The sequence below is a fragment of the Gymnodraco acuticeps genome, unplaced genomic scaffold (genome assembly GCF_902827175.1).
Source record: "Gymnodraco acuticeps unplaced genomic scaffold, fGymAcu1.1, whole genome shotgun sequence".
NCBI lineage: Eukaryota > Metazoa > Chordata > Actinopteri > Perciformes > Bathydraconidae > Gymnodraco > Gymnodraco acuticeps.
This window is the reverse complement of record NW_022991273.1, coordinates 377,185-391,856: the sequence shown is the minus strand read 5'-3', so window position 1 is coordinate 391,856 and position 14,672 is coordinate 377,185. Positions and strand designations below refer to the sequence as shown.

At 39.8% G+C, this 14,672-nt stretch overlaps 1 protein-coding gene across 1 annotated transcript in view; it reads right to left on the bottom strand.

Moving 5' to 3' along the window:
- Positions 1-732: 732 nt before the first annotated feature.
- Positions 733-14,672, bottom strand: part of LOC117562065 (receptor-type tyrosine-protein phosphatase gamma-like) — a 323,613-nt gene continuing 309,673 nt past the window's right edge. The window contains 3 exon segments of the mRNA XM_034239841.1: positions 733-4,849; positions 5,452-5,587; positions 12,491-12,633. Of these exon segments, the coding sequence (XP_034095732.1) occupies positions 4,700-4,849; positions 5,452-5,587; positions 12,491-12,633 (429 nt within the window). The 3' untranslated portion in view covers positions 733-4,699.

Below are 14,672 nucleotides of genomic sequence, written 5' to 3'. Positions count from 1 at the left end.
GATATTACGTGCATGTTTGGGGTCTCTCTCCTTCGCTCTCGAGACGCCGAGAACACAGCTGTTTTCTTGTTTGTTTTGCCAAATTGATGGCTCACATAGTTTAGAATTATTATCTAAAACCTAGTTAAACTTGCCTGTGTCTACCGTTATGGCAGAGAGAGTAATAACTTAACAACAGTTCATTAAAAAGCTTAAAACGGAAAAGTAAATGGCACTTCCACTCTAAATTTCCAAACAAACAGCTGATGTTTGTTTGTGGTTCATGTCATATTTAATGAATGGAACTAAAAAGAAAGCTCTGAGAAAAGATGTTGCCCAATGAACGCCATTAGCTATTACTGGCAGTTTGAGATTAAAACACGAGGAGAGGAGGTGAGGAAAGGTATGTTGTGACTGGAAAATGGGAAAGACCTAGCTTTTGTCATTTATCTTCCTTTTTTGTTATGGGTTGCAGCTGCTACTAATAGCAGCTACGTGTTTGAAGAGTATTTTATGAATCGTCTAAGCCAGTCATAATCAAAGAGCACAATTATCCATTTTATAATTCCTGCATCTGTACCTTCAGAACTATGAATTCTTTTTTTTCAATTGGAATCAGGTCCTTTTAAAAAGTTTAAATGAATGATTTAAAATGGTGTGTTCAACAACAGAAACCGCCTATAGAAAACACAAAAAAGAACAAATATTACCACATAACTGATCTCAGAAAATTACATTAAAACCCATATTTTATTGTAAGTATAGCAATACCATTTACATATTAAATAACATTATAATAGAATGCTTTGATATAGCTTCCAAAGGAACAAAAAAAATCCATAATTAAATCCATAGTCTTATTTCTTGTTACAAAAGAGGAAGGAACTTTCCAAAACGGGGCCAATGGTGAGAAAATTATCCAGAGGAAAATAACTGAAAACAAAATCAAAGGGCATAACATCATAATAATACAGTGCCCCGGCATTAATGAAGGGCGTGAATATAAAACTGGCATGTCATGACGACCACAAGCTGGACGCAGACACCTGGCTTCCACTCGACTCACCATAAACATCGATGCTATGAGTGGCTCCAGTGGAAAGTAAAGAGCCTTGTCAGGGAATGTTACATCAATAAATGGTAAAAAAAATAAAATAATCATAGACAAAAGAGAAATACAGAAAGTTTGAATTACATAATTTAAAATGTGATGAAATACAAACATAGTCTCCAGAGAGAATATGAGTTATGGAGTCAACAAAATATTTGTACATTTATTATGACAGCGCAGCTTTCTGTGCGCTTGTGGCACTATTTAACATGTTTAATTCGGAATGATCACAATGATCAAAATGGCTTGAATATGGTGAATGGGAAACTGAATAACCATCTTAAGGTCCGGTCACACCATGATTTACAACAGCAACATATTTTAAATATGTTCATTTTACTTGATCAGTACATTCGACATGCTCATACATGCTGTTAAGCAATGACCTAATCTGTCCACAGTGCTTAACTTTGAGGTATTGACGATTCAAGGAGTTCAAAATTAAGGGCCAATATCATATTTGCTGTGATAGAACATCCATTTTGATTCACACTACTCTGACAACCCATGGTGTCAAATCAGTCGGGCGTGGATAGTATTTGCTTGATTTAAACACTTTATATTATTGTCCTGATCACAACTGCCAAATATTGCTAGCTTCTATTTCTGTCCAGCAGTAGCACTGCTATTGGCTAGCTAGCATATTAAAAGTTAGCTCAACACTGACAGTAGCTCATGGTAGCTTTTCAAGGATTTGCAAATGAATGTTGCTGTGCCACTTTCTGTATGACTGAACACTTTTGATAGGCAGTGTGTGTACTTACAATAAAGAAAAGCCCCAAAAGCAGTACATGTTTTGTTGATGTCTCATTAAGACAGTGAGTTTTGCTCATATAGCCCCCATTTCAAAAGGAGGTAACACTGCAAAAGAACTAGGACAATAAATATCTCTATACCCCAAACAGTTGTGTAACAGTAACTACATGACTATGATGCTGAAGTTAAAGCAAACAGATATTGAAGTGAGACTATGAAGCATATTTTCATCAGGACACTGATACAAATACAGATATAGTGTGAGGTGTAAGAAGGTGAAGCGAGCATTCAGTCAGGAGAGAGAAGTCGGCAGAAGGAGAGAAGACTGCTAAATCTCTTTTTCTGCACGGGAAGGAGTCATGTCTTTGGTAAAAGTTTTTCTTTGAATCAAAATACATTTCCCCCCTCACATTTGACAAATCTGTTTTGTGCTGTGTGAAAAAAACACTTTAACATTTTCACTTGGAATGCAAAGCCACAAGTGTTAATTTCACGCCATGGACGGTACAGAATATCAGCGGCTAAATTAGAACATCCTCTTGTCAAATAAATGTGGAACTGAGTGGAAATATGAGTGTAAGTGTGCATGTAAGGAGTTACTGCAGCTTGATCAGAACACATTTATTGTAGGCCACAAAACCACAAAAAAAGACATCTCTGGAGAAAAGGGAGTGAGGAACGGAAACTATGTACACAAGGCTTTGGAGGTTGGAGCGGGTGATCACACCTCTGTCAGCGAGCACGGATATGAAACGGACCTTCACCTATTCTGTATTCTTTAAATGCAGCTTTGGCTAGTTACTTACTTAAATAACACATTGTTGGTGAGCACTGGATTTCCAGTTTGTGATACATAGAAAATGATCCTCTCAGGTCTGTATGCAATGGCAATCGAATACACATTCCTGGGTTTTAATCACATGGTGGATTATCTTGTCTAAGTACTGTTGATAAGAAATGTGTGAGTTAAGACAACTCAAGCTTTTGTTTGTGTCTATATGGCTGGGTAATAAAAAGGGCAAGAGTTTGTCATGCCAGATGGTGAATAAGAAGTCTTAGTAGGCTGCTTATATCATTATTATTTTTGAAATGCAAAACTTCAATGTTAGAATATTTAATGTATTCTATTTGTACTAACTTGATTTAAGACACAATAGCATTAGTTGTTGATTTGCATTGTCCCTATCAAATATAATAAGTGAAAAAAAAGTGCAAGCATGGAAGATGAGAAGTTCAAATTAATTTAAATGAAGTCAAGATTAGACAAGTGGAATCTAAAAGCATGTTGCTTCAGCTCTTAATAACCCTAAATGTAGCAGCTGATTGTGATTGATCAGAAAATAATTCACAAAAACAGTTATGGTAGTCTGAACACTGGCTAAAGGCTTCCAATTTGTGAATTAAGGAATATCTATTCAAATGTATTGTCAGATTGTTCTGTCTTGTGTGGTTATCACATATGTATGTTAAGAACCTTTAAAAGCAGAAGAATGTCCGTTCAGATGTCCTGAGTGCAAATAAAATGTAAAGATTAAAACAATTAAATCACCTAAATCTGCAGCGGTGAGACTTCAGTCAAATCTATCGACGCCGAAAATCGGCTTGGTGTGTAAGGACCTTTAAACCTAACCTGTTTGTTTTCAAGTCTCCTGTCCCCTGCACATCTAACTGATTCAACCCTGTAAAACTAAACACAGGAACATGTGAGGAACTGAGGGTCTCTGTGGTCTCAATCCGTGCTTGTCTGTCAGAATGAATTGATGAAAATAGAAATTATTTTCAAAGAGATGGGAATCATTGCATTATCTGTTCCAAATGTGAAATAATGTATGTTCTATGTGTTTGAGTTCCGATGAGATAGCAGCATACAAGAAGGTAGAGGACTGAGAGAGTCCGCTTCCAGAGGGCTGTGATCAGCTGTGAGAACCGGAGTGGTAAACTATCAGATGAGGTGGAAATCAACTTGCCTGAGGTGGGAGGCCACAAAGGACATGTACAAAAATCACCAAGTTATTATGTTAAGGATATATTTATATATGTATACATACAGTATTTCAATATATTAAAAAGCATAATATGAAGAAAGAAATTATAATAACATTTCACAGTAGCAGTTATTACACCACCTTAGGTTGATTAACATGAGTGTGACTGGATAATAAAAGGGAAAGTGAGAAGAAAACTAGGCAAAAAAAACAAGGTGAAGAGCAAAGCAACTTTTAAAAACAAGTGCGACTTGTCTGTGGTCGGAGGTTCCAAGATCGTGACTCTTGTGGTAAATAAATGGTGATATGAGTCGAGTGGATAAGGAGGGCGGAGGAGGTCACGCTGAGCTTTGTGCCACTGAGGCGGACAGTCTGTGCCTTCCTCCGTCCGCGGACTTTAAACCAACTGGCAGAACAATGTCCTTCACAGAAGCAGTTGATTTGATACGGGCCAAAGCAATGGAATGTAAAAAGAAATCAGAGCTCGAGTGGAGAAAAGCCAAGTGAGTCAGCTTTAGTATAGGCAGTAACACTGACATTATATAGTGCAAACAAGAAAAGACAGAAAAAGTGTTTCCCGTTGCCTAACGACGCTGTGGTGAAACTCAAAAACTGGGGTGCAAACCCTTCAATAGGAGAACATTAAGACATAAAATGGCAAAAAAAATAAATATCAAAAACTTTGTATCAGTGTAAAAAAGTAATCAGGTTATTCATTTTAACCAAGAGTCTGGCAAAAAGGCCTCAAAAAGTCTTGCTCACAATAGGTCCTTGACATTTTACAAAGATAAGTGCCTCCATTGTGGGCTCAGGGACCCACAAGAGGCCCCCCAGGTCAACTAAGCTTCGGGCCCCCAAAGGGCCGCTCTCAGACCAGTGACTCCATGCTCTCTGCCTGGTAAGACTGGTCCGACATGGACCCCAAGGTTCCATTAATGTCCCTGTCCAGAGTACACAGGCTGTTTTCCTTGGTGCTGTCGAGGCTGAGCAGAGCTTTGTATAGGTACTGGTACTGGTCCTGTTGGGGAGGAGGACAGGAAATACAATTAGCCACATCCTGTAGTAATACTGCAGCTGGATGTTTGCTTCATGAGAATGTAAAGCGGCCCTTAGCCTTGATTCTGTCTGTCAGAGATCCTGTTTTCTCCTTCTCAGCACAAACGGCTAAATGGATTTAAAAGACCATCAACCGCTCAGATCTGCCAGTATGGAAACTGTGCTCAGTTTCATGCTAATGCTGTACAGCTTGTCACACATATATATTTTTTCACTTAAATTATGTACTGACAATTCTTTGGAACAATATGCATTATCCCATAAGGGGATTGTAAAGGAACAGTCTGGGCTTCGCCTGGTAAAGCGATAGATTTGAGTTTGTTCTGGTTTAAGTTAATTATGATTATTATTAAAGTGTGAATTAATGATGCATGGGGGTGGGGCCTGTCACCTTTGGATTCCTAAATCAAGTTGTTTATGATGTGCACCAACATCTCTTTTAATAGACTATGCTGTTATTTTCTGGGTTCCACCATCATTGATAATTTCAATAGTTTATAATTACTAATCTCTTAGGAAATGTTTAATTTCCTAAGAATTTACAATTAGGTATTTCAGACTCACAATGTCTGTGAAGACTCCGGGCCTCATGAGGTTGATCATCTTGGCCACCTGGTAGACGTCGGCGCCCCCCTCGCTCTCCAGCTGCTGGGACAGAGTGGTGAGGGCGCACAGCGTGCCGGCTGACGCTGCTCCCACCCTGAGGAACACAAACCAGCGTTAGCATGCAGCTCCTTAATATGATAAAGAACATGTCCCTATACTAAGTCCTGTAATAAAAAACGTCATATATGTCTTTACATTTGTTCATGAGCCAGTAGCGCCAGCAGGGGGGGGGCCATGGCACCCTGATATATTTGTTGGCCCCACCACACACACCCCCTCGCCAGTCACGTATGGTAGTAGTTTATCTGATATTTAACAACAAATACACAGCCAGCGAGTCGCTTGATTTGAGCTTCCAATGCTCATACTGCAGTCCCTCCCTCTCCCACTGCTACCATGGTAACACTCTGATACTCGCACGCACCACTCTGAGATTCGCACAGACAGCAGCAGGTTGCAGCAAAACGTGTGTTTCTTTCTACTGACTGGACTGGAGTTGACAAAAATCCACCAGACTTCTAGAAGGTAAGTCGTATATGTCCGTTGTTAATAAAAAGGAGCTGTGGGAGTACTTATTCATAAATCACCTAACACATGTATACATAACACAAAACAAGGTTCTTTTAAATGTTGTTTGAAGTTAAATGTTAACTATCCGTATTATATACACTTCAGATGAATAGTATCAGATAATGTAAAATAAGAAACCAAAGTATATCAGTAGGTGATTCTCTTTGCCATTGTTTTCATCTAGTCTATACTTTTACAACAATTAAATTGTTGGTTTTGGTGCATAGCCGCGGGAAGTAGGGGTGCTGGGGCTGCCGCACCCCCTAGAATCTGGAGAATCACAGAACGACCTGTCGCTCCGCTCGGTTCGCTCACGGCCGGCACCGCCCTTAATGTGTTTTTAAACGGCATCACGTTGACAATTCGCCGCACCACCTAAGTAAAATGACTTCCCGCGGCTATGTGTCACCCCAAGATTTTCAGTGGCCCCATTTGGCAACCCTTATGAAACATTTCTGGAGGCGCCACTGTCCTGAACTTATCGTGTTTAAAGGTCCCATGTCATGGCCATTTCCACTGATCATAAATCCATTGTTGAGAATAGAGAATAGATTTATATTGTGCAATTTTCCAAACTCACATTGGTTTCTCAAACAGCATCTCTGTAAACTACGTGTATTCACTGAATTTCACTCTCTGCCTTTAACGGCTCGTTGTAGCTCCAATAGCTCCAGCCCCCACCCTCCCTGTGAGCACAGTGTGCTCTGATTGGTCGGGACTTTGTGAATCGCGCTAAACTCCGTGGAGTTGTTGTTTCCTTGTTTAGCAATACACAGCGAAACACAGCCAAACTCATCCTGAGCACACACAAAGTCACAGCCGAAGTAAAAACAATAAGTGTGGCTTGATATTGAGTAAGAAAAAGGTTGATAAACGCTGTGAGAACGGGTCTGCAGAGAGAATGGGTCTGCAGAGAGAATCCCAACTGTCTGTTATCAGCCTGCAGCCAGGGAGGAGAAATCAGCAGAGCTGCCTGCACTGAGTGTGTGTGTGAGGAAGTCCGTGGATTGGTCAATTTGGACCAATCAGCGGGGGCTTAACGTAACGGCTCCGCGGACGTAACGTAACGGCTCCACGGATTGGTCCATTTGGTTCCGGGTAACGCATGACCGTATCGCGTCATAGCTCTGGGCGCGGCTACTGGCCATTCCTACATCACAGTACCCAGGAAGTAAACAATGGACAATGACGTATCTTCAACGAGGCGTTTTGGGGAGGTATTTTCTGTGTTAGAGTTTTACTCGCTACAGGGTGTACTTTGAGGGTTTTGATTCTGCACACCGTTTACATGCATAAAAACCTTCATAACACACAAGGGGACGGGTAATAACCGGAAAAGCATGACATGGGACCTTTAAAATCCTTGCAATGTTTCATCTGTGTACAGCTGACATATTCATAGGAGGGTAAATTAAAATGCAAAAAGTCCATATTCCATGAGTCCATTTATAGCAACCCGGTATCACGGTGAGACGTGAACATGTGACGCTTTACCATTGCTGGGAGATGTGAAGATGTCACGGTTTCGTCTTTTCAAAACGTGAAAAGCGTGACAGCTACACGGTATTGTTAACCCATGTTAACCAGTGGAGAAATAACCGGAAATACCAAGCAAATGCTACCCCGACGTAATGATTTATTTTGTAATAGTCACACTCGATTACAGCGATTTTCTTGTTGCCCCAGCTGGTCGACACCTCTTTTAGCATAAACAAAGGCTACATTAATGTATTAAATCGATGTTAATCCATGCGTGTGGATGTGGAATTAACGGACGTGACGTTGTGCGATTGAGTTGCCAAGCAACAGCTTCGGTTCATGTTAATTTACAAACTATTCAACTACAACCATAGTTATATTTAAAAACATGTTAGAAGGCCTCACGAAATACTTTAATGCACATTAAAATGTAAATGTGAAGGAATGTGTGTATAACAAAATACATCGGTCATTAAACGAAACCGGAAACAGACGTAGGCAAGATCCTCAGCTCGATGATTGGATGGTTATCCGCAATGCATGCTGGGATTTGGTGTTTATGTGATGTGAAATCTGAAAACGTTTTTTAAAAATACAATAATACTTTATTCCGAGTGTGCTTGCTTTTCTCTTTGAAAGTCATCACATAACGGCATTGTAATACACGGTTCGGCTGCATTACATATTACATATCTGCCGTAATTCTCTATTTATAGAGCCCTGATGAGAAGACTTCTAGACAAACATGAGGCACTGAAAACGTGACGTGGATCATAAATATATAAGCAATTAAACAACATCTTACATTTCTTTTCACACAATACGTCTCCTTGCAGTATCAACACTAATTCGGCTGACTTTTATATTTGATCCAATTGGTAGATAGGCTGTATTTACACCATAACCGTGCAGAGCTGATAGAAAGGGACACCTGGTGGTCAAAGCACGTTATTGAATTGTATTATTTTATTATTAGATATTAATAGGAGGATGTGCAAAACAGACAAACTAATAAGGCTTAATTGAAACATTAAAGAGTACTTTAGGTTAAGGTCTTATTTTGAATAAGAAAAAAGCTTTAAGAAGAATATGGAGGGATGAAACCCTCTTGAAACCGCAGGTCCTTCCTTCCTGCAGCGGTCAGACTTTACAACCAGCACTGCCCCTAGTAGACCCTCCTACACACACCACAACACAGACTATAACACCCCTTGCTGCTAAATACAAACCAACTTTGTGCAATATGTGCAATATATATATGCCATTAATAACTGTGTAATTTATACCTGGCCACTAAATCAATATATATGCCGTTTTGTTTTTGATCTGTATTTTTGAAAATTATGTAACTTTTTATCTTTTTTTTTGCATATTGTTTAATATATTCTAACTTAGTACTTGTTTAGCATATTGTTTATTTTATTCTAACTTAGTACTTTTTTTAACGCATGTAAGATATGCAACACTAAGCTGTCTGTGGCTCTTTCCTGCTGTAACGCTGCACATTTCCCCTCTGTGGAACTAATAAAGGTATTCTGATTCTTTAATGGTCACACATGCAGAGCACACAGCACACACAGTGACATTTGTATCTACAGATAAATATTAAGCCTGACAAAGTACTTAACGTCTAATATATTGCTTTCCTGCAATGTTAACTATGTTTAAGCACTTATTTGTTTATTATTTGTTTATTATTAAACTGATATTATACATATGTATTATACTCTTATAAGATGTATGTAGATAGTATAAGAAATGTGCAGAATGACAGTTTAATGGTGGAGTATAAACACATATTGATAGATGTCTTGTAATGCACTGTTAAGGAACCTGCGACCCAAGTTTTTCATTCATTGCATAACTACACAGTAGTTGTGTATAATATGATATGTCAATAAACCTTAGCTTATACAATCTTGAAATCTTGAAAGGGATGTTCAAACTAGTCATTATATACAGTCTTTAATGAACTATTAGTAGAGAATAACGAGTAATGAATATACTTTATAGGGATCCTAATATCTAATAATAAAATAATAAAATTCAATAACGTGCTTTAACCACCAGGTGTCCCTTTCTATCAGCTCTGCACGGTTATGGTGTAAATACAGCCTATCTACCAATTGGATCAAATATAAAAGTCAGCCGAATTAGTGTTGATACTGCAAGGAGACGCATTGTGTGAAAAGAAATGTAAGATGTTGTATAATTGCTTATATATTTATGATCAACGTCACGTATTCAGTTTTGGCGGCAGTTCTCCTGTTTGTCCAGAAGTCTTCTCAGCACGGCTCTATAAATAGAGAACTACGGCAGATATGTAATATGTAATGCAGCCGAACCGTGTATTACAATGCCGTTATGTGATGACTTTCAAAGAGTAAAGCAAGCACACTAGGAATAAAGTTTTATTGTATTTTTAAAAAACGTTTTCAGATTTCACATCACATAAACAACAAATCCCAGCATGCATTACGGATAACCATCCAATCATCGAGCTGAGGATCTTGCCTTCGTCTGTTTCCGGTTTCGTTTAATGACCGATGTATTTTGTTATACACACATTCCTTCACATTTACATTTGAATGTGCATTAAAGTATTTCGTGAGGCCTTCTAACATGTTTTTAAATATAACTACGGTTGTAGTTGAATAGTTTGTAAATTAACATGAACCGAAGCTGTTGCTTGGCAACTCAATCGCACAACGTCACGTCCGTTAATTCCACATCCACACGCATGGATTAACATCGATTTAATACATTAATGTAGCCTTTGTTTCTGCTAAAAGAGGTGTCGACCAGCTGGGGCAACAAGAAAATCGTTGTAATCGAGTGTGACTATTAAAAAATAAATCATTACGTCGGGGTAGCATTTGCTTGGTATTTCCGGTTATTTCTCCACTGGTTAACATGTAATACCGTGTAGCTGTCACGCTTTTCACATTTTGAAAAGACGAAACCGTGACATCTTCACGTCTCCCAGCAATGGTAAAGCGTCACATGTTCACGTCTCACGTGATACCGGGTTGATTTATAGATAGGAAGTATACCATAAAGTTTCAAGTTTTGTATAGACGACAAGCCAATTCCAGATAATGACCGTTGTCATTTAATTACTTTGAACTCTCTTTATAAATTTGAAGATGAGATGTCCTTGAAAGCAGCTCAGCCAGGGAGTGAAGCCCCTCACAGATCAGGCCTGTCAGCTGTGACATTAGACCTTTATTAGCGAGATAATCCACCTGAGGATGACAGAGAATGTGTCTCCCTGGGGCAGGGGTCTGCAACCTTTTTGACAAAAAGAGCCATTTTGCCCCCTTTTGCACCAATTTTTTTTGTCTGGAGCTATAAAACATATTTGATAGCTGGATAGCTTATAAAGTTGTATATATTGTTACATAATAGACACAAACTACAGTTTCTTTGCATTTATTACATGATAGAAAACTACCTCTAAAAATTAACCAGTTAAGCAAAGAACTCTTATAAGGAGAATTAAAAAAAAATACACAGGCCTACTTTAAAATAAATCAACACAGCACTTGGGGAGTCTTCTGCACATTTTAAGAACATTTATATAATTAAAATGGGCCCACTTTGAAATAAATCAAACATATAGCTGCACCCTAAAAAGAGTTAACTGATGGAATGATGACTGAAGATCGCCAGCTGTCTTCCTCTTCCGTGTTTTTCCTCAATACGTAAAGGCTGCAGCACCTTTAACAACTTCTCTCCACATATCGTAGCATCGTTTGCTGTGAAAGCATAACTCTGTCCACGCAGAATTAAACCCTCTGTGTTCCTCCGTTTATTTTCTCTGATTTATCCATAGTTCGCTCATCGAGCCGGGGGTCAGGTTATTCACCTGCAAGAAAAGGTGCTGGTGCGGGACCGTAGCAGGATGTGACGCATATTTGAGTTGACCTAATTAAAACAGTTTTTTAAAAAGAAAATGATGTGTCACAGTATCACCTCAAAATACAAGATACGAAACATTTTCAACCGTGCAACAAAATATAAATAGTCCTACAAATATTTTTATTTTATTTCCTTATTTGTGTCTGAGCTCAAGGGAGCCAGAGTAGAGGGCTTAAAGAGCCGCATGCGGCTCGAGAGCCGCGGGTTGCCGACCCCTGCCCTGGGGGAACGCCGGGTTTCCTTCACAATGTAAAGGGTCTCTCTTCCATTAGCAGCCCTGTCAGGAGCGCAGCAGAGAGCTTATAACAACCATGCCTGGCTGAGTAATGAGCTGCAGACAATTAGGACGCGCCTCTAACTGACAATCTGCAAGCTGGCTGCACCGTGGCAACCAGATGAAGTGCTCAATTAGTCACTTCTTGAGGATGCTACTAGCAGTCTTCATTATTCTAATGAATAAACATGAGCAGAGCTGCTGGATAAGAGTGTCCTTCAAGCACACTAATGTGTGTCAATACTAAAGACACTTTCATTACGTTTAATTGGGAAGTTTCTTGGGGTACCTGTGTTGGGAGTCTGGGGGTTGGAGGGTTGTCACTGGATGTTTCGAAGTGAAACAACATGTGTCCTAACTAAACCTGCAGGACAGTCAGGCTGACGAAGTCTCTGTATGCCTGGGGACCATTATGTTTTATCCACATCATTCACATCACCATCTTTGTTCACAAAATAAATAAACTTGGGAGTGCCAAACAGAGATGTAATTCATATTGGGGTTAACAACAACAGCATGATCTACAATTCAAATGTCATTAAATAATATGGGAGCAGTAAATAACTCCTGCAGTGATGTATTTTAAATCTTTCAGCAAATATACAGTTATCATTCTCTGTCAACATCATGCCTGAAATTACATCTGGGTTTAGAAACCCACTACTTTCTCGAGCACCTGCCAAAATGCCACTCAGTGTTATTCTCTCCTTGTCCTAAACTTTCAGACAGACAGAATATAAATGTATGACTCACTCATCATGGACGATGGTGGGCCCGTCGCGGGTGGACGCCTCCTCTTTAATGACGTTGATGAGCTCAAAGGTGCTGCTGAGGGGGGCGTCCGGCTTCGGCCACTTGGGACACTGAAAGTGACGAACTTCTAAAACATAGTCATCCTAATGAACAAACAGAAAAACAGCAAGAGAGAGAGAGACACATTTAGACTCAACCTATGGATGTACAACTCATTATGTTACACAAGCTTTGACTAACAATGTAAGGGAGATCTTCTGTGTTTCTCAAAGGGTCGCACAAGTTTTGTTAATACTGAAAACCAATAATTCATAGATACATTTTTGCTTTTTGGGGGTTTATTAGTACTTTAGGAAGGTGTCTGATGCCCCTTTTCCACCAAACCGGTTCCAGAGCCGGTTCCTGGCTACAGCCTGATTTAGCTCTGGTTCTGAGTAGCATGAAGCTGCAGCGTCGGAGACTGCAGTTTTGGGACCACACTCCTAGGACCGCACTCCTAGGACCCTAGTTTTTCGTGACACTGCCACCTAGCGAGTAGGAGACATGAATATGAACGACAACGCACAGAGTGTGAGTAATGTGAAGTGCTTTTAAAGTTTTATTTGCTTAACATTAATAACAATTCCGGTGTCTTGAAATGAAGTGTGATTAGCTAACGTTAACTATGATAGTCTTAAGGTAATACAAACAATAATCTGTTAGTTTATGATAGCTATATGATAACTGTATTAAAAGGCACTACAATTATTCGTTTGCTATAGCTTTCGGCAAAAATAAATTGTTAGCATATTTGATTATTTGTTTAATGAAACTGTTGTGTGATGTTGGCAAGCCCAACTAGGTGTCCTACATTAATTGTTGATTTAATCACTAATTACAGTAAGAGTGTGAGTAATGTGAATCGTGTTGTTTGTTTAAAGTTAACAACTATTCTGGTGTATTGAGTCATCTGTTAGCCTATGACGACTCGCTGCAAAACCAACTGTTAGCCTTTTTGTTTAATGAAACCGGGTGCTTTCAATGCGACCATCTTAATAAGGACGTTGGCACAGGCTACCGGGGAAGTGGACGCCGAGGAATCTTGGAGGGTTTTTACTCCGAAGAGGGCTTCCCGGGGTACTGCAGCTGGAGCTCTTTTCTGGTGGCTGAGGGAACAACAGACCCCGCCTCACAGTGAAGAATCCTCAGTGTCCTCTCCACTTTCAGAGGAAGGGTCAGAGGAACTCAAAGACATGCTGGTCATTCCGTGTCCGTGTTAAGGAAATTGTGCCCGTCTTCTAAATAAATAAAAATGTATTCTGCACTGAAATGCCTCTCGGTCAAACTGCATGTTTATCTTTGGCAGCCAGGTGCATAAACACACTAACAGTTGTTTTTGAGTAATCAAGACAAAGACAAATTTGATTTGATTTATTTCGAACGTGTAATACAATAAAAATGGCTGGTTCTTCCTGTTTCCACCGCATCGGAGCTGCCTCTAAGCACCGAAAACCGGTTCTTAGCTGGCCCCACTCGGCTGCCCGGCAAGAACCAGGAACCAATACTTCACGCTTATGTCGGAGGCGGGGGGTGAGATCAACTTGAGCAATAACAGTTCATGGCGAGTACAGCAAATGAAAGTAACAAGCAGTAGCGCTGAGCAAAGTGACTAGAACGCGACCACACACTTATTAAAAAAACACACTTTATAAAGTCAGACAACACTAACCACGCTTAGTGTGATTCTGTTTATTTGTACCTTACTTTGACCATCCGTTCGCTGTTATTGATCATTGTGGAGAGCAGGCAGACGTTTTCCTGGTGTTTTGTTTTGAAAAATACGCCGGTAAAATGTGCCTGTAGAAAACGGCTTATGCCACAATAGGATAGCAACAAGTAGTCATAGTCAGATTAGCTTCGGTTGCTATGCTAACATCACCCAATTTATACCAGAGAAACTTTTATAACAAACAGCGTCAATTCATACACATTCACTTATGGGGGGTGGGGGGGATATCAGTTGCTTGTTTGACAGTCAGAAAGTGAATACTTTCCAGCTGACAATGTTGGTGTGATAATAAGATAATAGCAGGGGTGGCCAACCCGCAGCTCTCGAGCCGCATGCGGCTCTTTGCCCCAGTTTCATGTGGCTCTTCAGTTCAGATCGAATTCTATATGTGTGAGTGTGGGGGAGAAACACGGA